The sequence below is a fragment of the Sapajus apella genome, unplaced genomic scaffold (assembly GCF_009761245.1).
Source record: "Sapajus apella isolate SASKATOON/1434 unplaced genomic scaffold, GSC_monkey_1.0 scaffold114, whole genome shotgun sequence".
Lineage (NCBI taxonomy): Eukaryota > Metazoa > Chordata > Mammalia > Primates > Cebidae > Sapajus > Sapajus apella.
In genome coordinates this window covers 5,599,887-5,627,871 of record NW_022437054.1, presented here as the reverse complement: position 1 = coordinate 5,627,871, position 27,985 = coordinate 5,599,887, and the positions used below count along the sequence as shown (strand labels likewise).

At 35.4% G+C, this 27,985-nt stretch overlaps 1 protein-coding gene across 5 annotated transcripts in view; it reads left to right on the top strand.

The window, feature by feature from the left end:
* The window catches only part of ZMYM2 (zinc finger MYM-type containing 2), a 123,041-nt gene that overhangs the window by 45,366 nt on the left and 49,690 nt on the right, over nucleotides 1-27,985 (top strand). For 4 of the 5 annotated variants that reach the window (XM_032260144.1, XM_032260146.1, XM_032260145.1 and 1 more), the window contains 7 exons: nucleotides 538-703; nucleotides 2,156-2,368; nucleotides 11,221-11,292; nucleotides 18,349-18,499; nucleotides 18,987-19,102; nucleotides 23,041-23,157; nucleotides 25,623-25,773. In XM_032260144.1, coding sequence (XP_032116035.1) covers nucleotides 538-703; nucleotides 2,156-2,368; nucleotides 11,221-11,292; nucleotides 18,349-18,499; nucleotides 18,987-19,102; nucleotides 23,041-23,157; nucleotides 25,623-25,773 — 986 coding nt within the window. The remainder of the gene's footprint in view (nucleotides 1-537; nucleotides 704-2,155; nucleotides 2,369-11,220; nucleotides 11,293-18,348; nucleotides 18,500-18,986; nucleotides 19,103-23,040; nucleotides 23,158-25,622; nucleotides 25,774-27,985) is intronic. The other variant, XM_032260143.1, reaches the window with a different exon arrangement.

Genomic DNA, 27,985 nt, shown 5'->3' with positions numbered 1-27,985 from the left:
GTAAACTTGAAAAGTCAACATATTATCATTTTCTAACATTTCTATTTACAGTTGGAAAGCCATGTTAATAGTGGGGGAAGTTATTTGGGGATGGGGTGGGTGGGTATATTTAAGTTTAGTTAATTCCTCTAGAATGTATGCCATAGTCCTATGACCCGGATACCTCATGCTTTCACTTATCCAGGGGAGGGAATTGAACAGGTTATACCTCAGTATACTAGTCCTTAACATTAATTCCATGTAACTAATAACTTTTCTTAGTTTTCCCAATATTTGAAATCCTTTTTAGTGAATTTAAAAACAAATTGGGTAGTGACAAGGATTTAATAGTATAAAATAGTTTTGCTTCTCAGTCTTTATTTTTAAGAGTTCTTATTTTATTATCAAGAATGTCTAAATAGTAAAAATGATTTATTGGATCCAAGAATGATGTTTGATTTGCATGATTTAGCCTGTAGAAATAAAAACTGTCACTTATTACTATTATATTTGATTTCTTTTAAAATGGAATTTTAATTTGTATCTCTGATTTTTCAGAGATATAACTACAATGAAAGGAACCATTGTTGCTCAAGTGGATTCAAGTGAGTCCTTCCAGGAATTCTGTAGTACATCTTGTTTATCTCTCTATGAAGACAAACAGAATCCTACTAAAGGAGCTCTAAATAAATCAAGATGTACAATCTGTGGTAAACTAACAGAGGTTTGTATTTTTACACTTTATCATTTAGTTCTAATAAATAGGATTTTTTTTTTTTTTTTTTAGATGGAGTCTTGCTCTGTTGCCAGGCTGGAGTGGAGTGGTGGCTCAATCTTGGCTTACTGTGACCTCCGCCTCCCAAGTTCAAGCGATTCTCCTTCCTCAGCCTCCCGAGTAGCTGGGATTACAGGCACGTGTCACCACACCCAGCTAATTTTTGTATTTTTAGTAGAGACAGGGTTTTACCATGTTGGCCAGGATGTTCTTGATCTCCTGGCCTCATGATTCACCTGCCTTGGCCTCTCAAAGTGCTGGGATTACAGGTGTGAGTCACTGCGCCTGGCCCAAATAGGAATATTTTAAATTTCATTTAAGCACTATTAGATAGTCTTTTATCAGTATATAGTTCTGTAAAAATGAATATATATAAAAACGATCTTATAAATATCCTATTATTTAACCTGATTCTCCCACAGGATCTTATCTTACAACAACTATCTTTTTACGTAATCTGATTCTCCCATAGGATGATTTAGGAAAAATCGCTGTATAAATTGCCTTTTTTTTGCCTGAGGTTGGGAGCACTTACAGATAAAACCATAGTGTTGGGATTGATTTTTGTCTTTTAAATATGTTTATGTAGGCAGACTACACAAGAAATACTGCAAGTAATTTTGCTGAGAAGTAGAACAATCGGAGGGAATATTTTTTGGTATCTTCACGTTATTAATATTGTATTAAATACAAAGTATATATACCTCATTTGAATTATTTATGATGTTTCTCCCCTCCTCATTTTTCTAGAGAATTGTACTTTATTTATAGTTTTTAAAAATTAGTCTAAAAATTTTCAGTCTATGAAGTTTAATATCACCACTACCGAAACTTGGTTTTCTATCATCCTTTGATGCCTCTAGAGAAGTTTGTAGTGATGTCACTGATGGTTTTTTTTTTTTTTTTTTTTTCATTTTTCAGTGCCATACATATGTTCCTGTGTGTATAAAAACAATTTAAAAAATTATGAGATGGGGCCAGGCTTGGTAGCTCACACCTATATAATCCTAGCACTTTGGAAAGCCAAGGTGGGAGAGTCACTTGAGGCTAGGAGTTTGAGATCAGCCTGGGAAACATAGTGGGACCCTGTCTCTACCTAAAAGAAAAAAAATTAGTTAGGCATGGTTCTGTGTGCCTGTAGCCTCAGCTACTTGGGAGGCTGAGGTGGGAGGATCGCTTGAGCTCAGGAGATTGAGGCTACAGTTTGCTTTGATCGTGCCGCTGTACTTTAACTTGGGTGATAAGTGAGACCCTATCTCTTTAAAAACAAAAGTGCATTGTTTTTTCTTTTCTCCAAACAAGGCTTGTTGGGACATCTTTGTTTCTATTCAGAATGCTTTATTATGTAGCTACTTATCAGATTGATCTGTTTCGTTAAGATTTTGTTTATTTTTCTTTTAGATTCGCCATGAAGTCAGCTTTAAAAATATGACTCATAAGCTGTGCAGTGACCACTGCTTTAATAGATATAGAATGGCCAATGGTTTAATAATGAATTGCTGTGAACAGTGTGGAGAGTACTTGCCCAGTAAAGGTGCTGGAAATAATGTTCTGGTGATTGATGGCCAACAGAAAAGATTTTGCTGTCAAAGTTGTGTCAGTGAATACAAACAGGTAATTGTTCTAATAAAAATTGGTCATTCTTTAGAATGTCCTTGAAAGTGCTGTAATAGTTTTACTCTAACAGTGTTTATTAACCGGATTTGTCTTAGAATTTCATTTAATTTTATTATTATTGTCATATCATGGAACATGCTGAATGCATATTGCTTTGTACCATTAAAGCTGAACCAGGGACCATCTGTATTTCAGTATTCATTTGAGGTAGGCCATCTCTACGATATAATGATGGAGTTAAGTCTGGATAAACCCATTGTAGGTTGGGAATGTGTTAAAATGTACTTTTGACCTAGATATTTTCAACTTAGAATGGGTTTATCAGGATATAACTCCATTTTTAAGTCAAGGAACATCTGTATATGTAGATTATTGGTGGTAGATTTAGGTTTTACATATAATGGTAAATGCTATCAGACTTATTTATCTTTTGAATTTATTTCTTTTTGGGAGTTGGAGAGGGGCTGCAGATATTATTTTTCAAACTTTTAAAGCTCAGCTTTGAAGTGGTCATACTGTTTATATTTAAATTTTAAGGTTAATGTTATTTTATTTTATTTTTTGATACCAAATTTCGCTCTTGTTGCCCAAGCTGGACTGCAGTGATGCAATCCTGGCTCACTTCAACCTCTGCCTCTTGAGTTCAAGCAATTCTCCTCCTTTAGCCTCCTGAATAGCTGGGATTATAGGCGTGTGCCACCATGCCTGGCTAATTTTTGTACTTTTAGTAGAAACGGGGTTTCACCATATTAGCCAGGCTGGTCTCAAACTCCTGACCGCAGGTGATCTGCCCGCCTCTGCCTCCCAGAGTGCTGGGATTACAGCTGTCATCCGCTGTGCCCAGCCAGGTTAATGTTATTTTAAGGACCTTTTGATTTCTAGTTTTATTCCATTGCTCATTGGAAAAATACTCTGTGATTTCAATCTTCATAAATTTATTTATTGTTTTATCAGAAATGATGGTTGCTTTAAATACCTTTTTGGTATCTGTGGGAAAGGTTTTATGAACTTTCTCCCTCTTGATTTTTTTTTTTTTTTTTTTTTGAGACAAGTCTCGCTCTGTTGCCCAGGCTAGAGTGCAGTGGCATGATCCCAGCTCACTGAAACTTCCGCCTCCTGGATTCAAGCGATTTTCCTGCCTCAGGCAGCTGGGATTATAGGTGTGCACCACCATACCAAGCTAAGTTTTGTATTTTTACTAGAGAGGGGGTTTCACCATGTTGGCCAGGCTGGTCTCGCACTCCTGAGTTCAAGTGATCTATCTGCCTGCCTCAGCCTCCCAAAGTGCTGGGATTATAGGCATGAGCTACCACCCCTGCCTTAGATTTATTAATGTGTGAATTATATAGTAGTTCTTCCTTAGGCAAGGTTTTGTTTTTTGTAGTTTTAATTACTCATTGTCAGCTGCAGTTCCCAAATAGGTGACTAGACTACAATAAGATAATTTGAGAGAGTAATTAATTATAGGTGAGTAGACTAGAATAAGATTATTTGAGAGAGATTAATTATAACTCACTATAATTATTGTTGAGTTTAGTTTAGTTTAGTTTTATTTTGTTTTGAAACAGGGTCTTGCTCAGCTCACTGCAGTCTCCTTCTCCTGGGTTCAAACGATTTTCCTGCTTCAGCTTCCCAAGTAGCTGGGATTACGGGCAAATGCCACCATGCTTGACTAATTTTTGTATTTTTAGTAGAGATGGGGTTTCACCATGTTGGCCAGGCTAGTCTCAAACTCCTGACCTCAAGTGATTTGCCTCCCTTGGCCTTCCAAAGTGCTGGGATTGCAGGTATAAGCCACCGTGCCCGGCCAATTGTTAATCTCTTATTGTGGCTAATTAGAAATTAAACTTTATCACAGGTGTGTGTCTGTAGGAAAAGACATAGTATACATAGGGTTCAGTACTATCAAAGATTTCAGGCATCCACTGGGAGCCTCGGAATATATCTCTTAAGGATAAGAGGTGGCACTGCCATATTAGTAGGTTTCCTAATGCATTGAACCATCCATGTATTCCTAGAATAAACTATGCCAGATAATTATTTTTTCAAAAATGTGCACACATGCTCATGGCTAACACTTTGATACTTTGCATTGATATTTATATGTGAGATTGGTTTGTAATGTCCTTCTTTTGTGTATTCTTTAAGGTATCACTGTGATATTTGCTTTATAAAAATATTCAGAGGAAAATTCATTTGCTTATATACTTAAAGCAATAAACATGAAAATAAATGAGTCAACTGAAATAGCTGGAAAAAGAAAAAAAAAACTGAAGCAAAAGAGAAGAAAGGAAATAAAGATAAAAGGAAATACTAATTAGGAATTTAAAATAGTATCAAAATTAGGCCGGGCGCGGTGGCTCAAGCCTGTAATCCCAGCACTTTGGGAGGCCGAGGCGGGTGGATCACGAGGTCAAGAGATCGAGACCATCCTGGTCAACATGGTGAAACCCCGTCTCTACTAAAAATACAAAACATTAGCTGGGCATGGTGGTGTGTGCCTGTAATCCCAGCTACTCAGGAGGCTGAGGCAGGAGAATTGCCTGAACCCAGGAGGCGGAGGTTGCGGTGAGCCGAGATTGCGCCTTTGCACTCCAGCCTGGGTAACAAGAGCGAAACTCCATCTAAAAAAAAAAAAAAAAAAGTATCAAAATTGTTCAGAATGTTGCCTCTTTGAAAAATCAGGTCTTCCTATAACCAAGAAAAAAAGACCCAATTATTAATTCAATCAGGAAAAGAAGTTTAAAAACAGAAATACATAAAATGAGAAATGACAAGGTAGACATGAGCATCAAAACAAAAGAACTTGACAAAGATCAATCATAAATTAGTTCATATGGCTTTTAGTATGTTGTTGAAGTAGTTTCTTTATATTTTTAAATTCAGTATTCCTGAAATAAAAAGTGTTTCAAGAAAATGCTATGAATACAATAGCACATCAACAAATTACATAGCCTAGATGAAATGCACGAATTCCTAAAAACACACAAACCACCAAAACTGACACAAGAATATGTGGAAAATGATCATGCTGTATAATCCTTTTAATATATTGAATTCAGTTTAGTAGTACTTTGTTGAGGATCTTTGCATCTATGTTCTTATGGGATACTGGTCTCTAATATTCTTTCTTTTGATATCTTTATCTGTCTTTGGAATGAGGGTAATGCTGGCCTCATAGAATGGGGTAAGACATTTTGTATCTTCTGATTTTTGGAAGAATGAGAATTAGTATTAATTCTTCAAATGTTTGGGTAGAATTCACTAGTGAAGTCATCTGATCTTGGGCTTTTCTTTATTGGGACATTTTTGATGACTGTCTCTTGTTCTAGTTCTGTTCACATTTTCTGTGTCTTTTTGTGTTAGTTTTGGTGGTTTGTGTGTTTTTAGGAATTTGTGCATTTCATCTAGGCTATGTAATTTGTTGATGTGCTATTGTATTCATAGCATTTCCTTGAAACACTTTTTATTTCAGGAATGCCAGTAATAATGTTGCCCTTCCGTAGTTTATTCTTTGTGTTAATTCTCTTGATATTTTAAAATGACCGACTTTTGGGTTTGTTTCTCTCATTTTTTTCTGTTCTGTTTTTCTGCTCTAATTTTTATTGTTTCCTTTCTTCTGCTGGCTTTGGGTTTAGTGATCTCATCTATTTCCTCAAGGTGGTGTGAAGTTAGGTTATTTACTTGAGATCTTTCTTTTTTGTTTGTTTGTTTTTTGTTTTTGAGATGGAGTCTTAGTCTATCGCCCAGGCTAGAGTGCAGTGGCATGATCTTGGCTCACTGCAGCCTTGCCTCCCAGGTTCAACCAGTTCTCCTGTCTCTGCCAGCCAAGTGGCTGGGATTACAGGCATGTGCCACCACACCCGGCTAATTTTTGTATTTTTAGTAGAGACGGGCTGGTCTCGAACTCCTGACCTCACGTGATCTGCCTGCCTCAGCCTCCCAGAGTGCTGGGATTATAGGTATGAGCCACTGTCTCTGGCCAGCGGGCCAGTGGACCTCCCTTCCTTCCTTCCCTTCCTCCCCTTCCTCCACTTCTTCCTCCCTTTCCTCTCCTTCCTCCTCTCCCCTCCCCTCCCATTCTCTCTCTTTCTCTCTTTCCTTCTTTCTTTCTTTGGCATTTATAGTTCCAAATTTTTCTCTGATCACTATTTAAGTTGAATCTCATAATTTTGGTATTCCTTTAGTTTTGTTTTTACTCATCTCTTTAAGTATTTAAAAGATTTCTTCTTTGAGCCATGTTTAAGAGTATGTAGTTTATATCCCCATATTTGTGAATTTTCTAAGTGCTAATTTTCTATTACCGATTTCTAGTTTTCTTTCATTGCCCATTGGAAAGATACTCTGTGATTTCAGTCTTTACAAATTTATTGAGACTTTTTTGTGACCTAACAGAGTCCATTCTGTAGATTGCTCCATGTGTACTTGAGAAGAATATTTATTCTACTGTTGTGGGCTAGAATATTCAAGATATGTTTGTTACTAATGACTCTAGTTGATTTATAGTGTTGTTTCCATCTAGATGGCCTATCCACTATTGTAAATGGTGTATTGATGTCTCCAACTATTATTGTACAATTATCTGCTTCTACCTCAGTTATTATCTATTTCTCCTTTTACTTCTGTTAATTTTTTTAGTGTATTTTGGGGGCTTTGATATTTGGTATGTATATGTTTATATTTGCTACATCTTCTTAGTAAATAGACCCTTTGTTCTGTATGTATTCTTTTTCTCTCTCATATCATTTTTTCACATAAAGGCTCTTTTTGTATTATATTAATATGGCAACCCCAGCTCTCTTACTGTTTATTTGTGGGGAATATCTTTTTCCATCCTTTTACTTTTGACCTGTTTGTATCTTGGGATAAATAAATCCTTTCTTATCAGTAATCACATTAAATATACATGGATTAAATTACCTTATCAAAAGGCAGAAATTGGCAGAATAGGAAAAGAATGATGCCTTTTGATTGGATAATTTGATCCATGTACATTTAATATAATTACTGTTAAGGAAGGATTTATTTCTACCAGTTTTCTATTAGGTGTGTTCTATACCTTTTTTTTGGTATCTCATTTCCTGCATTACTGCCTTTTATGTTTAGTTGATTGTAGTGAACTGTTTTGATTTCCTTCTCATTGTCTTCCTTGTATTATTTTTAAATATATTCTTTGTGGTTACTGTGGGGGAGGCTTTACATTTAACATCCTACAATGCAATTTAATGTGAATTTATAACGAATTAATTAGCTTTTAAAAATGCTGCTCCTATGTATCTGTTTCCTCTTTTTATCATAAATTACATCTTTAAATATTGTATTCCCAGTAATGCAGATTTATAAGTTTATGTGTATATTTGTTTTTAAAATCATGTAGGAAATAAAAAGTGGATTTATAAACCAAAAATACAATTATACTTGTTTTATATTCTCTCATATATTTACTAAAGATTGGGTTAAGTGTATTCCTTCCATTTAAATAAAAAGCTTTGACTCCCTTTAACATTTGTTTTATAGGGTAGATTTAGTGGTAACAAACTGTCCACTTTTATCTATCTATGTGTGTCTTTATTTTCCCTCCAGTTTTGGATGATGGTTTTGCTGGATATAGTATTCTTGTTTGAAAGCTTTTTTTCCTCATTATTTTAAATGTTATCCCACTGCCTTTTGGCCTCCTTGGTGGTTTCTTATGTGAAGTTGATGGTTAATCTCATTGAGAATTTCTTGTGCTACACCATTTCTGTCTTGCTTCTTTCAAGATTTTCGTTGTCTTTTAAATTGGTTATAATGTGTCTTATTGTGTGTCTCTGAGTTTATCCTACTGGTAATTCGTTGTGTTTATTAGATTTGTAGATTTGTGTCTGTTATCAAATATGGGAAGTTTTTAGTCATTAATTTTTCAAATAATCTTTTGCCCCTTTGTCTTCTGAAACTCTCATAATGTACTTGTTGGTCAATTTGATCTTGTTCCATGGGACCCTTAGGCTTTTGCTTACTTTTTTTCATTCTTTACTGCTCCTTAGATACTGTAATGTTAGTCTTAGCCTCTTTACTGCAAGTTGTTGGTAAAAGTTCTTTCTGCTAAGTCAGACCACCTCAGTTAGGGTAGAGGTAGTTGGTAGTGGTTAAGGTGTCTTATTACCACCTGGTGGGGTGGAAGTTTAAGTTTCCTGCTTGGCCTTCTCTGACTTTTTACCATGGCTAGGGTGCTGGGGTGAGGCATCACATTGTAGCCAGGCCAGGATGGAAGTCTAGGCTAATTGGCCTTTTCTTGTGTGAATGGGATTAGGGTCTGTGGAGTAAAGGAGCTGTTGTTTAGAAGTTTCCTGTTTCTCTAGGCTGCTATTTCAATTGTATTTCCCCTACATGTGTGTCATTTCTCTTGCCAGATTCAAGATTTTTTTCTTTGTCTTTGTTTTTCAGAAATTTGAATGTGGTGTATCTTGGTGTTTCTCTGGATTTCATCCTTTCTATTGTTTGCTAACCTTCTATCTATAGATTTATGTCTTTTGCTAAATTTGAGACATTTCAAACAATAGGGTTTTTGGAGGACTTTTCTAGCTCTATCCTCTTTTTCCTTTCCCTCTGGGACTCCAATGACATGAATGTTAAATTTTTTTGTAACAGGCCTACGGATCCATAAGGCTCTGTTTTACTTTTTACCCAATCCAGTCTGTTTTCTCTCTGTTTTTCAGAGTACTTTTTATTATTCTGTCTTCCAGTTCACTGATTCTTTCCACTTGATTGTTCTTTATATCTTCTATTTCTTTGCTAGAAGTTTCTGTGTTTTCATTTGTTTTTAAGTGCATGTGTATTGGTTGTTGGAGCACTTTTATGATGACTGCTTTAAAATCTTTGTCAGATATTTCCAACATCTCTATAATTTTGGCGTTGGCATCTATTGATTGTACTTTTCTATTTAAATTATAGTTTTCCTGGTGTTTGGCATGATAAATTGATTTTTTTTATTTGAAACTTGAACATTTTGAATATTATGAGGCTTTACATCATATTTAATGCTTCTGTTTTAGCTGGCTTTATTTCACACAAGGGAAAGAGATTATACCTCATTATTGCCAAGTAGAGATAAAAGTTCAGCCTCTCTACCTGGCCTCTCTACACCCATGGAGGAGGAGAAGCTTCTTGTTATTGCTGAGTGGATATGGGAGTTCTGGCTCCTTTCTGGATATTAGCTGATACCACCCTGACTGGAGGAGTAGGAGTTCCTTATACTGTTCCCCACATAGCCTCTACTGACACCAAATGATTCTACTCTAGTGGATAGAGAATGTGTTTTTTGTACTATTATCAAATAAATAAAAATTACTTAAAATAGTGTTTCTTTTATTCTATAAAATTACTTGCATATGTTTTATAATTACATACTTTATGTTCATAATTCATTAATAAATGGGTGGGAGACCATGCATTACTATTTTCACTGATAAAGGGACCCAATTGGATGTGTTTGGAGACCACTGCATGAGATGCTATAGTGAATGTCTTATTTTTCTGCAGACGGGCAGCTAAAATTGTATTACAGTCCTCCTTTACTTTCCCCTCAACTCCTTTGACCTTTGTTTGTAGCATTTAACTTAGTTGCCTTTTGTTGTTTATCTATGCTGTTGTTACTCAATTAGTTTCTGAAGTATATTGATGCACTTAGTTAATAATCTAGATCCTGGCAACAGAAACTATATAATGCTTATCCCTTGCCTTTCAGTAGTTTTCCTTTTCTAGCATAGTATTTTAACTTTCATGGACTAGGATATATATTCGTATTATATGCTGTAAGCTCTCATATGTGCTTTCAAAAGAATTTCTCAGGTGGGGCTAGGTGGCTTAGGCCTGTAATCCCAGCACTTTGGGAGGCCAGGATGGGCAGATCACGCGGTCAGTAGATCGAGACCATCCTGGCTAACATGGTGAAACCCCATCTCTACTAAAAATACAAAAAATTAGCTGGGAGTGGTGGTGCGTGCCTGTAGTCCCAGCTACTCAGTAGGTTGAGGCAGGAGAATCGCTTGAACCGGGAAGTGGGTTGTGATGAGCAGAGATGGCACCACTGCCCTCCAACCTAAGGGACAGGGCGAGACTCCATCTTAAAAAAAATAGTGCCGGGAACGGTGGCTCATGACTGTAATCCCAGCTCTTTGGGAGGCTTAGGTAGGCGGATCATTTGAGGTCAGGATTTCAAGACCAGCCCGGCCAACATGGTGAAGCCTCGTCTCTACTAGAAATACAAAATGGGTCAGGCATGGTGGCGGGCGCCTATAATCCCAGCTACTCAGGAGGCTGAGGTGGGAGAATCGCTTGAACCCAGGAGGTGGAGGTTGGTTGCAGTGAGCTGAAATCATGCCACTGCACTTCAGCCTGGGCAGTAGAGAAAAAACTCCATCTCAAAAAGAAAAAAATTCTCAAACAACCCATTTTGCATATGGTGGAAATTGTGTCTGTGTAATCTCCAAATCAATTTAGAAAGCTTTGTGTTTCATTGTGTTAGAATTCAATAGGTTTTAAAGAGATTTTAGAACACTCTAAATCATCTTAAGAGAAGTGATTTTTGTCAAAAATTAGAGATGAGTCAGATCTAAGTGTCTATCCTTAATTCCTTAACCCATTTTTATTTTATCATTATACCATTTTTTCTAAGATAAAATTATTTGATGATTCTGTAAGTTGGGCAACAGCAATGGGGACAGGATCAACAGGCATTTTTAAAAGTCGAAATGAGTTTGTAAGTCACAAAATATAATTGAGAAGCAACTTGTACATAATGCTTATTTACCTTTCAGTCTAGCTGTCTTTCTTTATGTGTATTTATGAAGTCTTTTAAAATCATTTTTTAGGTAGGTAGTCATCCAAGCTTCCTGAAGGAGGTTCGAGATCACATGCAGGACTCTTTCTTAATGCAGCCTGAGGTAAGCAGGAATGTAAATGGAGTTTAAGGTCCTAACATTTTGAGCACTGCTACTACTGTCATTAATATGTATCTGAAACTCTTGTGCAATTTGAAATATATTAAAATTTCCAAACTTAAGTTATATCAGTGATGAATGTTTTATCTTCAAGACATGGATAGGTTTCTAATTTAATTAAATTTTACATGTATTTTTGTGATATGCTCTTTTGCCGTTAGATATTTATGTTGTTAGAAGATTATTTTCAGATATAGTTTTTTTAGTGTACAATACTTTGTATACAATAGGCATTTAATGATGGGATATAAAAATCTTGTCTTTTGTGCCTACCTGAAAAGTTAAAGAAAACCTTTCTTTCAAAACAGTTTCTAAGTCTGTATTTCTGTTAATCCAGATAAATAAATTAGTAATGAATAATAAGGGCTTAAAATTAGACTTTTAACTGTAGTAGAGTTAGATAAGGAAATTTACATCAGTAAACTATTATTAACAGTTTAGTCAATAGAGCTTATTCAAATTTTGTCCATTAATGTCCCTTACAACAAATGAAAAACAATTACGTCTTGTCTAGATTCCAGTACAGGATCATAGACCATTATTACTTTAAATATAGTTTTTAGGCCATTTCCCAACCGTCGTCTTCTGAGACTCTAATTCCAGATATATTCCTGCTACTTTCTCACCGTCACTGAGGCTTGTTTTTTTTGTTTTATATATTTTTTGTATTGCATTTTTTTTGGTATTGTATTTTTATATTTTGTATTGTTTGGTTTTCGTATTGTATTGTTTTTGTATTGTTGTTTGTATTGTTTGTATTTGTATTGTTTTTCCCTAGTCTTTTTTTCCTTCTGTACTCCATTTTGGAAAGTTTCTATTGCTATAACTTTAAGTTTGCTGATCTTTTGAAAACACCTGTGAATACTATGCAACATATGTTTTTTATTTCGGATGTTAATGCTTTTCATCTCTAAAAGTTCCATTTGAGTCTTTTTTGTATCTTCTATTTCCTGCCTAATTATGTTCATGTTTTCCCCTACTAATATTTTATATATTAGCATATTTATAATCTTTTAACATCTTTGCCTAATGTTTTTATATCTGCCATTTCTAGGTCTGTTTCTATAGTTGCATTTTTTTCTTTTCTTATGGATAATGGGTCATATTTTCCTGCTTTTTTTGCAATATGCCTGGTAATTTTTAAGTTTGATTCAGCATGTTGTGAATTTTACATGATTGGTTGCTGGATTTTGTTATATTATTTTAAATGTTGTTGGACTTTGTTCCAGCATGCTGTCAGATTACCTCGAATTATTTGGTTCCTTTTGATGCTTGCTTTTAAGTTTTTGAATAGACTTTGGTAGAGCAAACTTTAGTCTGGGGCTGTTTATTCATACTACTGTGGTGATACCTTGTGAGATCTGAATCTTACCCATATTAAAAGATCATCCCACTCTTGAACATGTCGCAACACAGAGTACTCCTGGCCATGTGTGTTCTTTGGGAATTGTTAGCCTAATGCTTTCTGGTGGTTCTGGGGTTCTTTCTCTGGCTTCATGCAGGTGCTTTCATCTCACAAATGCACAGATCAACTCTCAGCCAAAGACTTATACTTTAAAAAAACCTCTCGGTAGTTGTATGTTTAAGATCAGGCTTTTTTGTGCAGCTCCATCATTGTCAGTACTCTGTTTCCCAAATTCTAGCTGCCTTGAATGCCATGTTCCTCAACTCAGTGAAACTAGTAATAGGTTCTGTTAAACCTCCCCTTTCCCCAACTGCTTCCAGGCCTCAAGCTTTGGTAGCCATAGGACTCACTTGATTTGTTTCCCTTTTCTTAGGTATACAGTTCTGTGCTACCTTGTGTACAAAGTTTGAAAACCGTTTTTCCTTTTTTTTCTGTCTAATTTTCTAATTGTTAAAGGTGGTTGAGAGGATAAAGCTAGTTCCTGTTGATTGGGAATGGAAGTTTCCTCTACTTTAATCTAAAAAGTTCTCTAGTTTGTCTTTCATGACTTGACATTTTGAATACTACAGAGTACCCCTCAATCTATGTTTGTTTAATAGTTTCTCAAGGTTATATTGAAGTAATGCATTTTTGGCGTGAATACCTCATAAGCGATGTTGCGTCCCTCTTTGTGCACATCAGGAAGCACATGATGTCTATTTGTTCCATTACTGTGTGTTAACTTGATTAAGGGGATCATCTGTCAGGTTTCTCCAGAGTAAAGTTGCTATTTTTACCTCTGTGTCTGTTTAAGTTAAGCAAACTTTCACCCACTATTTTTAGCATCTGTTGTTAATTAGAAAAAATCCTTAAATTACAAAGTTAGAATATGTCAAAAGAAAAATGGTAAATTAGGCCAGGCGTGGTTGCTCATGCCTGTGATCCCAGCACTTTGGGAGGCTAAGGCAGGCGGATCACGAGGTCAGGAGTTTGAGACCAGCCTGGCCAACATGGTGAAACCCCATCTCTACTTAAAAAAATAAAAACTTAACTGGGTGTGGTGGTGCACGCCTGTAATCCTAGCTACTCAGGAGGGTGAGGCAGGAGAATTGCTTGAGCCGGGGAGGTGGAGGTTGCAGTGAGCTGAGATCGCGCCACTGCACTCCAGCCTGGGTGACAGAGCGAGATTCTGTCTCAGAAAAAAGAAAAAAAAAAAAAAGAAAAAATGTAAATTATACAGTAATAGAGAAAAGTGAAGCACGATGGTGTATATAATTTTAGACCCTTTTTTCTTTGCATAAACAAATACAACATGAAGAAATGATTTCTAGGTTTTATTGAATAAATGAATTGTAATTTTTACTTGAAGTTATCTTATTTAGTATGATAAATATTACAATATTATGTCATTGTTAAGGTTTTATTGCCACTTCTAATCAAGGTTCTTCACTATTTCTGTGCTTTGGATTCCTTTGCTAATAAGGACAGAATTATTCTCAGAATGTTATTAAATGTATAAAATACCTATGATTACAAAGACAACCAATTATATCAAAATATAGTGACCAAAATATTTTTAAAATTTTTGAAATATGCTGCTTTATTTTAATGTATTTAAGAATAAAATATAGTGATTAATAACTATAATTTTGAAGTCAAGTTGAATGTAATTGGTATATTAAGGTATAACTAAGAGTGATAAAAAAATTGGGAATTTTTATTTTCGACAGTCATAGGCCCTATTAAACTAATGAAGTAAGTTGTTGCTTCCAATCAGAGTGAAAGAGAATGTTAAATTTCAGTTAGAGGTCAGTAAATATAAAGGTAATTTTAACTGTGCAGTGTCACGGACTAAAGTTCATACTGTATTTGAATGTGGCCAGGGAATTAGGTAATATGCAGGCTGTATCTTGAGGCCCCATTTCCTAGGTTAGATTTGCAACAACAGGTACATCAAGCAATTCTTTCTTACCTTCCCATGTGGTCTACTTGCTTGGTCAAAATGTACCAAATGAAATATATTTTCTACTTGTAGATGGAAAATTTGGTAGAAGTTTTAAAATCATGTGGTAGTTTCATGTGAAATTGGTTAAAATTAAAATATAAGGCATATCTTTTAAATGAGTAGACTGCAAATGAGCCAATTTGTCATAACTTACCCATCATATCTAACTTTTACCTTACCCATATCCTGTTTCAGTTGGTTCTATCTCATTCTTTTTCACTGAAGTTATATGTAGGCTTATTTTTCCCCGTGCCTGAAAAGGGAATATTTTAATTCTGAATTTATTCCACTAAGCTTTGTTCTTTTATATCACTAAAGGTGTGTTTATAGGATGCGTAGAAAGTTTGTGTGAAATTTAAATATGATTATTTTGATTGCTTACATATGAAGCTGAGTAAACATGGCATGAAATTATATTTCCCTTTTTGCTAATGTTCTTTCATTAATTGGTTCTTTGGTTGTTGAATGAGGCAGTGGTAGCTATGGAAGTGGCAGTATTGGAATATTCTCAGTGATTCCGATAGTACTTTCTCATTCTCTCTCTCTCTTTTTTTTTTTGAGACAGTCTCACTCTGTTGCTCAGGCTAGGGTGTAGTGGTGCAGTCTCAGCTAACGGCAGCCTCCGTCTCCTGGGTTCAAGTGATTCTTGTGCCTCAGCCTCCTGAGTAGCTGGGACTATAGGCATGCATCACTACATCTGTCTAATTTTAGTATTTTTAGTAGAGATGGGGTTTCACTATGTTGGCCAGGCTGGTCCGAACTCCCAACCTTGTGATCTGCCCACTTTGGCCTCCCAAAGTGTTGGGAATATAGGTGTGAGCCACTGCACCCGGCCCTCATTCTCTTTATGTAAAATTGTCAGTAGGGACTAGTTGCTTAACTCCATGTTTACTTCATGTCTTAAAATTGTTACTAATTATTTAATTATTCTTCCAATAAAATCAATGTTGAGATCACGAATCCAAGGGATAGTCTCAGTTGGTCAGTTTGAAGAATGTTTCAAATAGAAATCAAATCCATGATTTGATTAGATGGTAGAACTTAATTTATATTAGTAAAAGAATTCTTTATAGGTGCTGACATCTAGTCTTTATTACTGCAGACATCTAGTGAGAGCTGGTTTATTTTTCTGTCTTGAAAACTTGCAACATAGTGGCAGTTGTCCCGAATATTTTATAGCATTACTAATTTGTACTGTAGTTTCAGGTTTTAAACAACTTTATATTTTATCTTATTGATTTGTTTTGTTTTTGTCCCTTTTCCAGTATAGAAATTTAAGTCATCAAATAGACCTCAGGAAACAAAATCAGAGCATTCTTTTCTATTATACTTAACACATCATAGTAAAATATAATATGTTTGCAGCCATTTTTATTTTTTCCTTGTCACCATTCTTTTGCAGTTGACAAATATTTTTGAGGTAGGGCCTATCATTAAAGAATGAGTTGATTTCCACTTTGAAAAGCAAAATTGAGGGCTTCCTTTAGTTGATATTTCAGTAAATTAGGAAATAGGCAGCATAGGTAGGTTTCTTTAAATAGTATGATAATGAATATGCATTCCTGGCACATAAACAGCTATGCTTTCTTATACTTTTTGTTGCAAGCTGAAAGACCTTTTACTTGATGTTGATTGTATTTTTTGTTTGTTTATTGTTTTTGCCTTCAATTTATTACCTTCATTTTCTGAAACCCTGTGGTATTTGTGACATTTTTCCATGCAGTGTATTCATTTCAGTTGTTATTTTGGCCTGATTTGTTATATCTTTAACACCTATTATTTATACTATCCATGGAATGTTTTGAAGCCTTCTTATATTTTTATATTGTATAGATGCTGGTGGGTTATGAAGACAGATTTAATTGCAACATCAGGTGGAAAATGGATACAGTTATTTTGCAACATGATTTGTGATAATTGATTTAACTTGATTATGACAGAGTTCTGCAACTACTCAAAAAGATGATCAAAACAAGTTGCACTTGAAGGCTAGCTTTTCTGTTCTTTTTTTATTTCTACTTTTTTTTTCTTTTTGTGGGTGATGGGGACTTGCTATGTTGCCCAGGCTGTTCTTGGTTTGAAGGCTAGCTTTTCTTTTTCATTTCTACCTTTTTTTCCTTTTTGTGGAAGATGGGGTCTTGCTATGTTGCCCAGGCTGTTCTTGAACTCCTGGGTTCAAGCAGTTCTCTACCAGAAGAAAAAAAAAATCTCCAAAAAAAATAGCCAGGTGATTGCTTGAACCCAGGCTGGTTTCAAACTCCTGGGCTCAAGCAGTCCACCTCCCTAGGCTTCCCAGTGTGCTGGGATTACAGATGTAAGCCACATTCTGCCTTTCATTAATCCCAGCTACTCATTTTTTTGGAGACGGAGTTTCGCTCTTGTTACCCAGGCTGGAGTGCAATGGCGCGATCTCGGCTCACCGCAACCTCCGCCTCCTGGGTTCAGGCAATTCTCCTGCCTCAGCCTCCTGAGTAGCTGGGATTACAGGCACGTGCCACCATGCCCAGCTAATTTTTTGTAGTTTTTTAGTAGAGACGGGGTTTCGCCATGTTGACCAGGATGGTCTCGATCTCTTGACCTCGTGATCCACCCGCCTCGGCCTCCCAAAGTGCTGGGATTACAGGCTTGAGCCACCGCGCCCGGCTACATTCTGCCTTTCATATCCTTTATCTCCTTTTTTTGTTGTTGTTATCTTGTTGGCACATATAGTCATGCATTGCTTAATGACAAGAATACATCTGAAAAATGCATCATTAGACAAGTTTGTTTCGTGAATGTCACAGAGTGTACTCAAATAAACCTAGATAGTATGGCCTATTGCTGTTAGGTAGGCTACAAGCCTGCACAGCGTGTTACTGTACTGAATACTGTAGGCATCTGTAACACAATGGTAAGTATTTGTGTAAATATATATCTAAACATAGAAAAGGTACAGTAAAAATATGGCATTATAGTCATTGAGTGAAACGTTATTTTGCACATGACAGTATTCACTTCTGGCAGGAGGATTAACATTGTTATCTATTGATGAATTGTTAACTTCATTTAATAGCCAGAAGTCATTTTGAATGTGGTTTAAATTTTAATTCAAAAAAATTTTTGTATTTTATTGTGGTTGAATGAGATTTCAAATGTAGCTTTTAAGAGAAATTCCAGAAGTGCTTGCAACAATAGCAGCTCAGTAGAAAAAGGATTTAAAATCTTCAAATTCATTATTCACTGTACTTTTTATTATTAAGGCTTGTATTTCATAGCTCCATTTAATTTCTTCTGTCAAATGACAAAAGAAGTATATCCTCATTGTAAACAAAAAACACTGTGCCTTTCCTAAATTTTCAGGTTTTACTTACCTCTAAGTAGGGATTCTGTTAAACTAGATATAATAGAGAGAGAAACATTTTATTTTTGAAGGCTGCTTAGCTGATGATCATTGTTGTGTTTGGGCCTTAACAATTGTTGCATAGTGAATGGTTTGTATGTAGATGAAGACTCATGACTCTAAACCTGTTTAGAGATTAACAGTATTGTCTTGCAGAGACAAAAAGTGTAATGAAAAATTGGTAATAAAGTTGTGGTTTTAAAAATTACCTTTTTATGTTTCAAATTTTAGAAATACGGAAAACTGACAACTTGTACTGGTTGCCGAACACAGTGCAGGTTTTTTGATATGACTCAGTGTATAGGTCCTAATGGATATATGGAGCCATATTGTTCAACTGCTTGTATGAACAGTCACAAGACAAAATATGCAAAATCACAAAGTAAGTTTCAGATATTTGGACAGTTAAAAAAACTTTACAACATAATTACTTTTTGCAAAAATAACTTTCTTTTTTAATGTTTTTATGCTTATTTTTTACAGCTTTTTATTTTATTAATCTTTTTGAAAACTTCTAATTATTTTGATTATTCTGTACTATTAATTTTATTTTTATTTATTTTTTTTTCTTTTTTTTTTCTGTACTATGAATTTTAAAGTTCTCTTCATATCCATGTTCTTAACTAAAATTGTTGCTCTATCTAAAAAATTATCTAAAACTGAGAATTTTCTGTGTATCCATATATGTTTTAGTGGCACAATATCACAGTCCTTTATGACAGTATTTTTAAGGTTAAAATAATCTTGAATATTGAAGGTGCAAATAATTTTTTTAAACAGAAACTTCTATAATCTCAGCAGTTAAGAATTTTTTTTAAGCTTTTTTATTACTTTATAAACAAATCAGATATGTACCTTTTCTCTCCTAGGTTTGGGAATTATTTGCCATTTTTGTAAGCGAAACTCTTTACCTCAATACCAAGCCACAATGCCTGATGGAAAACTGTATAACTTTTGCAATTCCAGTTGTGTGGCTAAATTTCAGGTTTGTTGTTGATTTTGCATAACCCATGTCCTCAATAAAATACACATAGAAAATAATCAGTGTAATATATTTTATTGTTGTTTTATCTTAATTTTTACATAGTTTGTTGAGGGTTAGATTGGAAGGTAGATATTCTAGTCACAGAATATGTGGCTGTACCAGTTTTCTAATTTAGCATGGATAGTCTAATTGAAATTATAATTGTTACTCTGATACATATTTTGAAGGAAAAGAAACCTCAATATAGTTTAGTTCAATGCTGATTTGTAATTTTTTCTTATTAGATGGTTTGAATAAAATGTGAACCGTAAGGGGAACTCTGTTCTGTGACAAGTGGATGGAGGACCTAGATGTATTTAGTCTAGAAAAGCAGTAAGAATACATCCTTTCTTCATATGTTAGAAATGGGCCATATAAAGCGGGAATGAGATTTCTTATAGTAGACCTTAATTTAATACAAGATCGTTTTAGGTAGACAGAGAAAGACTTTCTGACATAGTTCTTCCAATTTGGAGTATGGATAGTTTCAGAAGATAGATTATTGGAAGCATTCAAACTTAACCTGGTTGACCACTAGGAAGGAATAATTTAGAGGGGATTCAAGCATTAGTTAGGTGGTACGATTAGGTTTACCTGTTTGTGAAAATTTCAGGGTATTACCCAAAGGTTCAAACCCGTGCATAAAGCCATGCTTCATGAGTTAATTCATCCAACAATTCTGCTTTGTTCCAGGTACTGTGCTCTATGTTAATTTATTTAAACTGAAAATATAGTCTTTTAAGTATAATAGTTACTATATCACTTATTAGTAATTTAAATTGAAGTGGTTTTGAATTCAACCAAGTGAATGTCAATTTTTGTTAATAGTTATACTCTCATTGAGCTTAGGTGATAAACCACGTTTAAGACTTGTTATTTTAGAAGTTGAGATCATGGCCATTGATACATCCTTATAGTGGTAAATATTGCTTTTGCCTTGTTGGCTTTTCTTAAACTAGAAATTAAGGAATAATTATTAATTAGAAGAGAGGAGGACAGTGTTTGTGGCATGCTACTTGTCAGATCTTGAACTTTTTTGATGTTGGATAAACTAAACTGATACCTGAAAATGTTTTAACCACCCTTTTCATTTAATTTAAACTTGTATCACCCATGATTTGATAAGACCCTCTGTATATGTACATAGTATATTTTAAGATACAAAGTTATCCCTTGATATCCATAGGGGATTGGTATCAGGACCTCCTGCAGATATAAAAATCCAGGGATGCCCAAATCTCTTATATAAAATGGCATAGTATTTGTATTTAACCTACAATGCTAGTCTTCCTGTGTACTTTAAATCACCTCTAGATTCCCCTTAATATCTAATGTCATGTAAATGCTATGTAGAGTTGTTATACTGTATTGTTTAGGGAAAAATGACAAGAAGAAAATGACTGTACATGGCCACACAGATGCAACCTTTTTTTTTTTTTTTTTTTTTTTTTTTAATATTTTTGATCCTCTGTTGGTTGAATCCATGGATATGTAGGACTGACTGTACTTAATGTAGGCTCTTATTTTGAGGAATACATCTGGTTAGGCCCACAGGCACCCTCAGCACTCTGCACATAAATAATACAAAGTTGACAGAAAAGCAGCATCTTTCCCCTTATCGTAAAGCAAACCATATATTTTGAACTTTATATCTTCATTAGATGTTTTTCCTTTTAAAAGTAATATAATAGGATACTATTGCTTCTTAGTCCATTCAGGCTGCTATTACAGAATACCTTTGACTGATAGCTTATAAACAGAAATTTGTTTCTCACATTCCGGAGGTTAGTAAGTCCAAGAAAAGGCACCGGCAACTTATTGTCCTATGAAGGCCTATTCCTCATAGATGGTACCTTCTTGCTGTGTCCTCACGTGGTGAAGGTAGCAAACAAGCTCCCTCAAGCTTCTTTTATAAGAGTACTGACTGATTAGGTCATGAGGATGGAGCGCTAATGGTCTGAGAACCTCTTCAAAGCCTCTACCTCTTCTAATATTTTCACCTTGGGGATTAGGATTTCAGTCTACGAATTTGTGGGGGAATACCAACATTCAGACTATAGCATATTCCATTTGTTTTGAAAGACCAGCTAACTTTAATGGGGTCTCAATTTTTTTTAGAAATGCTAAGGGTAATGTTGGCTTTTATTTTTTAAATTTATTCATCTGGTTTTCTTAAATCTGTATATTTTATTTTTCACAGAGTTAGTATTATACAGTGTATGCAGAAGTTTAAAAAATGGTAATTTTTTCTCCTTCCACTGTACATTGAATAGCTGTTTTATTAAGCATTCCATGCATTAAGATTATATGTAATATATGTGTAACATGGTTAAAAAGAATGATAATTAAATACCAGTGTCCTCGCCATTCAGGTTAGGAATTAGAAAAAAATCTGTTAATGTCCATGTATGCTTATATTGTGTCTTTTTCTGCATTTTTTTTGGAGACGAATCTCACTTTGTCCCCCAGGCTGGAGGGCAGTGGTAAGATCTTGGCTTGCTGCAACCTCCACCTGCTGGGATTCTAGGCACCTGCCACCACACCCAGCTAATTTTTGTATTTTTAGTAGAGATGGAATTTTGCCGTGTTGGCCATGTTGGTCCTGAACTCCTGGCTTCCAGGGTTTTGCCCGCCTCAGCCTCCCAAAGTGCTGGGATTACAGGCGTGAGCTACCATGCCTGGCCTGTAAATTGTTTTAACTTTAAGAAAAGGAATACTAAAATTGCTGGTATGAACACCTGTGTGTAAATCTTTTTTCTCCTGTGTAGAAGATCAATTTTTAAATGTGACATAGGGTGATTTCTTTCTTTCTTTCTTTCTTTTTTTTGAGACAAGAGTCACACTCTATTGTTGCCCAGGCTGGAATGCAGTGGTGCAATCTCCACTCACTGCAACCTCCGCTTCCCGGGTTCAAGAGATTCTTCTGCCTTTGCCTCCTGAGTAGCTGGGCCTACAGGCATGTGCCACCATGCCCAGCTAATTTTTGTATTCTTAGTAGAGATGGGGTTTCATTGTATTGGCCAGGCTGCTCTTGAACTCCTGACCTTGTGATCCGCCCACCTTGTCCTCCCAAAATGCTGAGATTACAGATGTGAGCCATCGAGCCCGGCCTCTTTTTCTCTTTTGTTTTTTTTTGAGGTGGAGTCTCACTCTGTCACCCAGGCTGGAGTAGTTTTGTGATCTCGGCTCATTGCAGCCTCCACCTCCTGGGTTCAAGCGATTTCTCCTGCCTCAGCCTCCCAGGTAGCTGGGATTACAGGCATGTGCCACCATGCCCAGCCAATTTTTGTATTTTTAGTAGAGACAGGATTTTGCCGTGTTGGCCAGGCTGGTCTCTAACTCCTGACTTCAGATGATCTGCTCGCCTTGGCCTTGCAAAGTGCTAGGATTACAGGTGTGAGCCACCGTGCCTGGCCATCATACATCTATTTCACTGGTAGACTTTGAATGAAAATTATAGCAGTAATGCAGTGGCACAAAACATTAGTAAATTGGATATTTGATGGTTATTGGACATAGCCATAAGAACTAGGGTTTTGTTTTTTTTTTAAACTTCTGTTCAGAACTTGGATGACTAATCTATTATTTACTTACTGTTGTTTCCTTACATTTTCTTTAAGAGAGCAGATCATGATTGAATATATGATTTTTTTTTGTTTGTTTTCTTATTTTAGGTAAAAGTAATTCTGTGGTTAAAAAAACTGAATTTCAATTTTATAAAACTAACATGTACTATTAAAATTTTTGAAGACAAAATTTGGAAATGAGTTTTATGTGCTGAAAAGATAGTTAAGCAAGATGCGTATTACTTTCTAGACATCGTAGATATTTCATAGTATTCACAAATAGAAATTTAAAAAATACATATCAAGCTCAGCATCTTTTGTTCTTTGTTTTAGGCTCTAAGTATGCAGTCATCTCCAAATGGCCAGTTTGTAGCACCAAGTGATATTCAGTTGAAATGCAACTACTGCAAAAATTCTTTTTGTTCAAAACCAGAAATCCTGGAATGGGAGGCAAGTTGTATTTTGTAATGTGTGTTACCTAGTGCTTAAAAAAAAAGTCTAGTAAAATAAGTGTTGTATTTCCATCTGGAAACCTATTTCATGGTGGATAAGAATATGTGTTTCAGGGTTTTTTTTTGGTGATTAGATTACTTTAATGTGGGAGTGGAAAACCAACAGAGGATCTATTTCTCTTTAGGTCCAAGAAAAATTGGTGAAATCATATTCCTGATATATTATGTTTATAATAGTGTACAGAATGTCATTTTGTTTAGCTATATACCTAGAGCAATTGTCTTTCCTTTTTTTGGTCCCGTGTTTCTTTTTGTGCTGTGTTATCTGTGAATTATATTTTCTGTCACCTAGCACCTGAACATAATAGAATTTATTAGTCATATACCACATTGTCATTTATAAAATGACACAATTCTATAATTGTGTGTGTGTGTGTGTGTGTGTGTGTTTTGTTTCTTTTCTGAGATGGAGTCTCGCTCTGTTGCCCATGCTGGAGTGCAGTGGCATGATCTTGGCCCACTGCAACCCCTGTCTCCTGGGTTCAAGTGATTTTTCCTACCTCAGCCTCCTGAGTAGCTGGGACTACGAGTGGGTGCCACCATGCTCAGCTAATTTTTGTATTTTTAGTAGAGATGGGGTTTCATCATGTTGGTGAGGCTGGTCTCGAACATTTGACCTCAAGTGATCTGCCCATCTCAGCCTCCCAAAGTGCTGGGATTTCAGGCATGAGCCACTGGGTCATAATTGTGTTTTAATAAAAGAATAGAGGCCTATGAATCCCAATACAAGTTTATTTTCTTTGCCCTTTTTTCACTAGTTTACTAATTTGCTTTGACATGTCTCAGCAACAACTCTTGATTTCTTTCACAAGGGGGCAGTAATAGATAGATGGACAAGGTGGCCCAGGCTGCCCATTGCTTTCTTGAGCAATGCTTGCCTTTGGCCATTGTTTATTTTCACTCCTTTAGGGGTGGGGTGGGGTGGGAGGTAGTGTGTGGAGTATATAATACAATGGTGTACAAGATGTTGAAGATGTAGTATTAACAGATTGTTCCTGAGCCAAAATTTAGTAGCTATTGGTGAGTCATTCAGTATCTAAGTCTTAGGTGAAAGGTGGTACCTAGAACTGGATTACGTGATTTCTAAAATACTTTGGAAACCCTAAAATTTCATTTTAACAGTGTAGTAACTACAACATTTTTTAGTTTATTATTTTCATTGGTGCTGTCTCCAGATCATTTAAACCAATCCCTATTTGAGACTGTTGTTGGCATCCAGTGATGATACCCTTGAAGTAACAGCAATAAGAATAAAAGCTCAGTAAGAATAAAGGAGTGATGAGGAAATGAAGAAAGAAATCCAAGCACACAAAATAATTGTGTCATATAGGAAATGAAGATCCTTCATGCACTGAATTTTGATACTAAATGAAAATGAGGTCCTTTCCACTGTATTTATGTCAGTGCTATCCCACTTTTGTAGTTGTGTTGGTGTGTTGCTTTTATTTACATGGAGGTTAAGTGTTAGAAGCAGTTAAGAGACGCTGCCACACTGAATGAGAGTTGGATGTGTCCCTTGGGAGATTGAAAATTCAGGGGTCTCTTGCTTCTCACTCCATGTGGCTTCTTTGTTGCCTTCCTCCTATTATAAATTACATAGTCATAATGGGGCAACTTTCCACTAATGATGACCTTATTACTTGAGTTGATTCCTAGACTCTTTAACCTTCCCTATTCTAGTCTTCACATGTCTTTGCTGAATGTAAAGTAGATGGTTTAGACTTAGTCTGTAGCCTGCTCGATAATGAGAGAAAAACTGCCTCCCTGGAAGTTTTAACTTGTTCATACCTGCTTGGGTGGATATTTGAAAAGTAGCTCTGGCTATTGTGGGTTTGGGGCCAGGAGAAACAAATTATTACTAATCATATTCCATTTAAGAGAACCAAACTCAGTCTCAAGTTTAGCAGTACACCTTATGATGGCACTAAATTAAATACTTTACCCATGATAGATCTGTTACTATTAAGGTGTGTGATAGGACTGTGATGGAGCCTACTTGCTTATACTCAACAAATAATTTTTCTTTTTGACTGAAAATATTATTTGTGTCATTATTTTCATCTTTTTTTAGTTTACCTATGCTGTCTTTTCCATCATTTTCTTCTCATTTCTCCAATTGGGTTAGCAATACCAGTCTACCATCTTATTTTAGTGATATTTTTACTTTCATTAAGTAATTTTAGGGTAGCTGATGGTATTGAATTTTGTGGAGCTGTGTTTAAATTTGGCAGTGAATTGGTTAAACTAGGCATCCATAGCCTGCAGGAAATTTATCCCCAAAGATCTTAACATTAAATAGGTAAATGATTTAACTTTGCTTCTGTAAAAATAGCTTGTTTATTTCTTAAGCTTGTTCTTGAGGTGGTTATCATATACTTACCAAGGTTCCCATTGTGCATTTAGAACAAAGTGCATCAGTTCTGCAGCAAAACTTGTTCAGATGACTATAAGAAGTTGCATTGCATAGTTACATATTGCGAATACTGTCAAGAGGAGAAGACTCTTCATGAAACAGTAAATTTCTCTGGCGTTAAGAGACCTTTCTGTAGTGAAGGCAAGTGTATAATATGGTGTTGTTCATAACATTTATTGATATTTAATGTTTTTGCCAAAATACTTAAATATATCCAGAGTAGGTTCACAATTTTAATGTAGCTGAACACAAAAATGTAGTTTGCATTTCTACTGACTTGTTTTGTTATTTTATGTGTATTTGTAGACCTCTGGGCTTCAAGATGGTTTTATCTCTAAATATTTGGTAACCTCTAATTTCATTACAGGAAAGTTTTAGATTAAAATGAAAGTATTATCATACCATATTATTTCTAAACCAACACATTGTGGTCTGAAAGTTGATTTTCCAAGTGAATTAAACTTGTTTATTATTAGCCCCATTTTCCCTGCCCAGCTCACTACCTAACCTACAAAGGTTTTCAATATGTATACCAGAAAGAAAATCACATGTGGCAGTACTAAAATGGGAAGATACTTTTAGGTATTCAATTTGGGGTTCCAGGAAAACACTGGGTTCTGTTTTAGTATGTCCAAGAATTCCTTTTCCTCTTATCTACACTTTTGTTGCTTTGGTGCCAGGCAGCAGATTATACAGATGAATTCAAATTCTACATCTACTTATCCAGAGATAGAAACTAGAATTGTAACTGTGGGTTTTGGAGTTCTTGTTATTCCCGTTCCCAAATGTGACATTCTTGCTCTAAGCTGGTTTTCACTTTCTATTCTTTGGTCCATGGCACTGAACTCCCAGCTTTCCTGTCTGCTATCTTCACCTGTAATTTATTAATGAGGATTTTCTTTCTGGATGTGTTTTTTCTATGGATTCCTACTGCTAGCTTAGAGTAAGAGAAAGGTGGGAAAATCCTAAATATCAGCAGTAGAGAATGACAGCAAAATAAAAAGATTTATCATTTCATTCAACTAGTGCATTCATTTACAGCCTTCACATGTAATGTAAAGTCATGTCTGTAAGAAGGTGCTTCTTACAAAACAGGACATTCCTATTTAAATTTAATTTTGTACATTTCACCTGTAATGGAAAGTAACCATGTTTCACTGTTATTTAAGAGCAAAGCTATAATGAAAAATGACAAATCTTACAATGTTTCATTGAAAAGATTGATTCTGAATTAATTTATGTCTTTTTGCATTTGAGTTGTGTAATGATGTTCTTACTGATTCATAAATCTGTACATACTGATGTTGATTGCTCATATATGTCATTAATTGTCTACCATTTGGATTATATGGATTTTACTAAAATGAATAGTCAATTAGCAGCAAAATAAGTAATTGACATTCAAGAAGATAATTTTCAGTTGGAGGGATTTATAAATTCAGATGGGTAATAACACATTAAAAAAGAATGTGTATTTTTTTCCTGTTAAATGTTATAACTTTTGATTTCTCTTACTGAACCTAGTTCTGTGCTAGAACCTGTCAGAAATAAGAAAACACAAAATACCTAGTACTACCATCCAAATCTAGTTAGATAAAGCTAATAAAGGTAAAGTTAAAAAATTTTTTTTATGCTGGATGCTGGCTCACGTGAGCCTGTGATCTCAGCACTATGGGAGGCCAAGGTGGGTGGATCATGAGGTCAGGAGATTGAGACCACTCTGGCCAACATGGTGAAACCCCGTCTCTACCAAAAATACAAAAATTAGCTGGGTGTTGTGGCAGGCATCTGTAATCCCAGCTACTCAGGAGGCTGAAGCAGGAGAATCGCTTGAACCCGAGAGGCAGAGGCTGCAGTGAGCTGAGATTGTGCCACTGCACTCCGGCCTGGGCAACAGAATGAGACTCTCTATCAAAAAAATAAAACAAAATAAAAAATTTTTTAATATAGTTTAAGGTAACAGAAAAGAAGTTATAGGATACTACATAAATGATTGCTAAATAAATTATATAGAAAACAATTGTAGGTCATGTTTGCAGACAGGAAATGTCATTTTAAACAAGGTTGATGTGGGCAGCATTTGTGAAAAAGGTATAATTTGAGGTCCTTATGAAAGGATGAATAGGATTTTAGTAGATGATATTATAAGGCATTCTACTTAGCAAAGAGTATTATTTGATCCTCCTAGAGATGTTGTAGTAATCAATAAGATAGACATGTAAGTATACTTAAAATAACGCATTTATGTAGTAGAAAAAAGAAATTCTTTATTAAAGGACTAGATAACAAAAGTGTTTTCTCTGGGCAAATCAATAAACCTGTTTTATTTCCCTGAAGGTCCATGTATGAGATG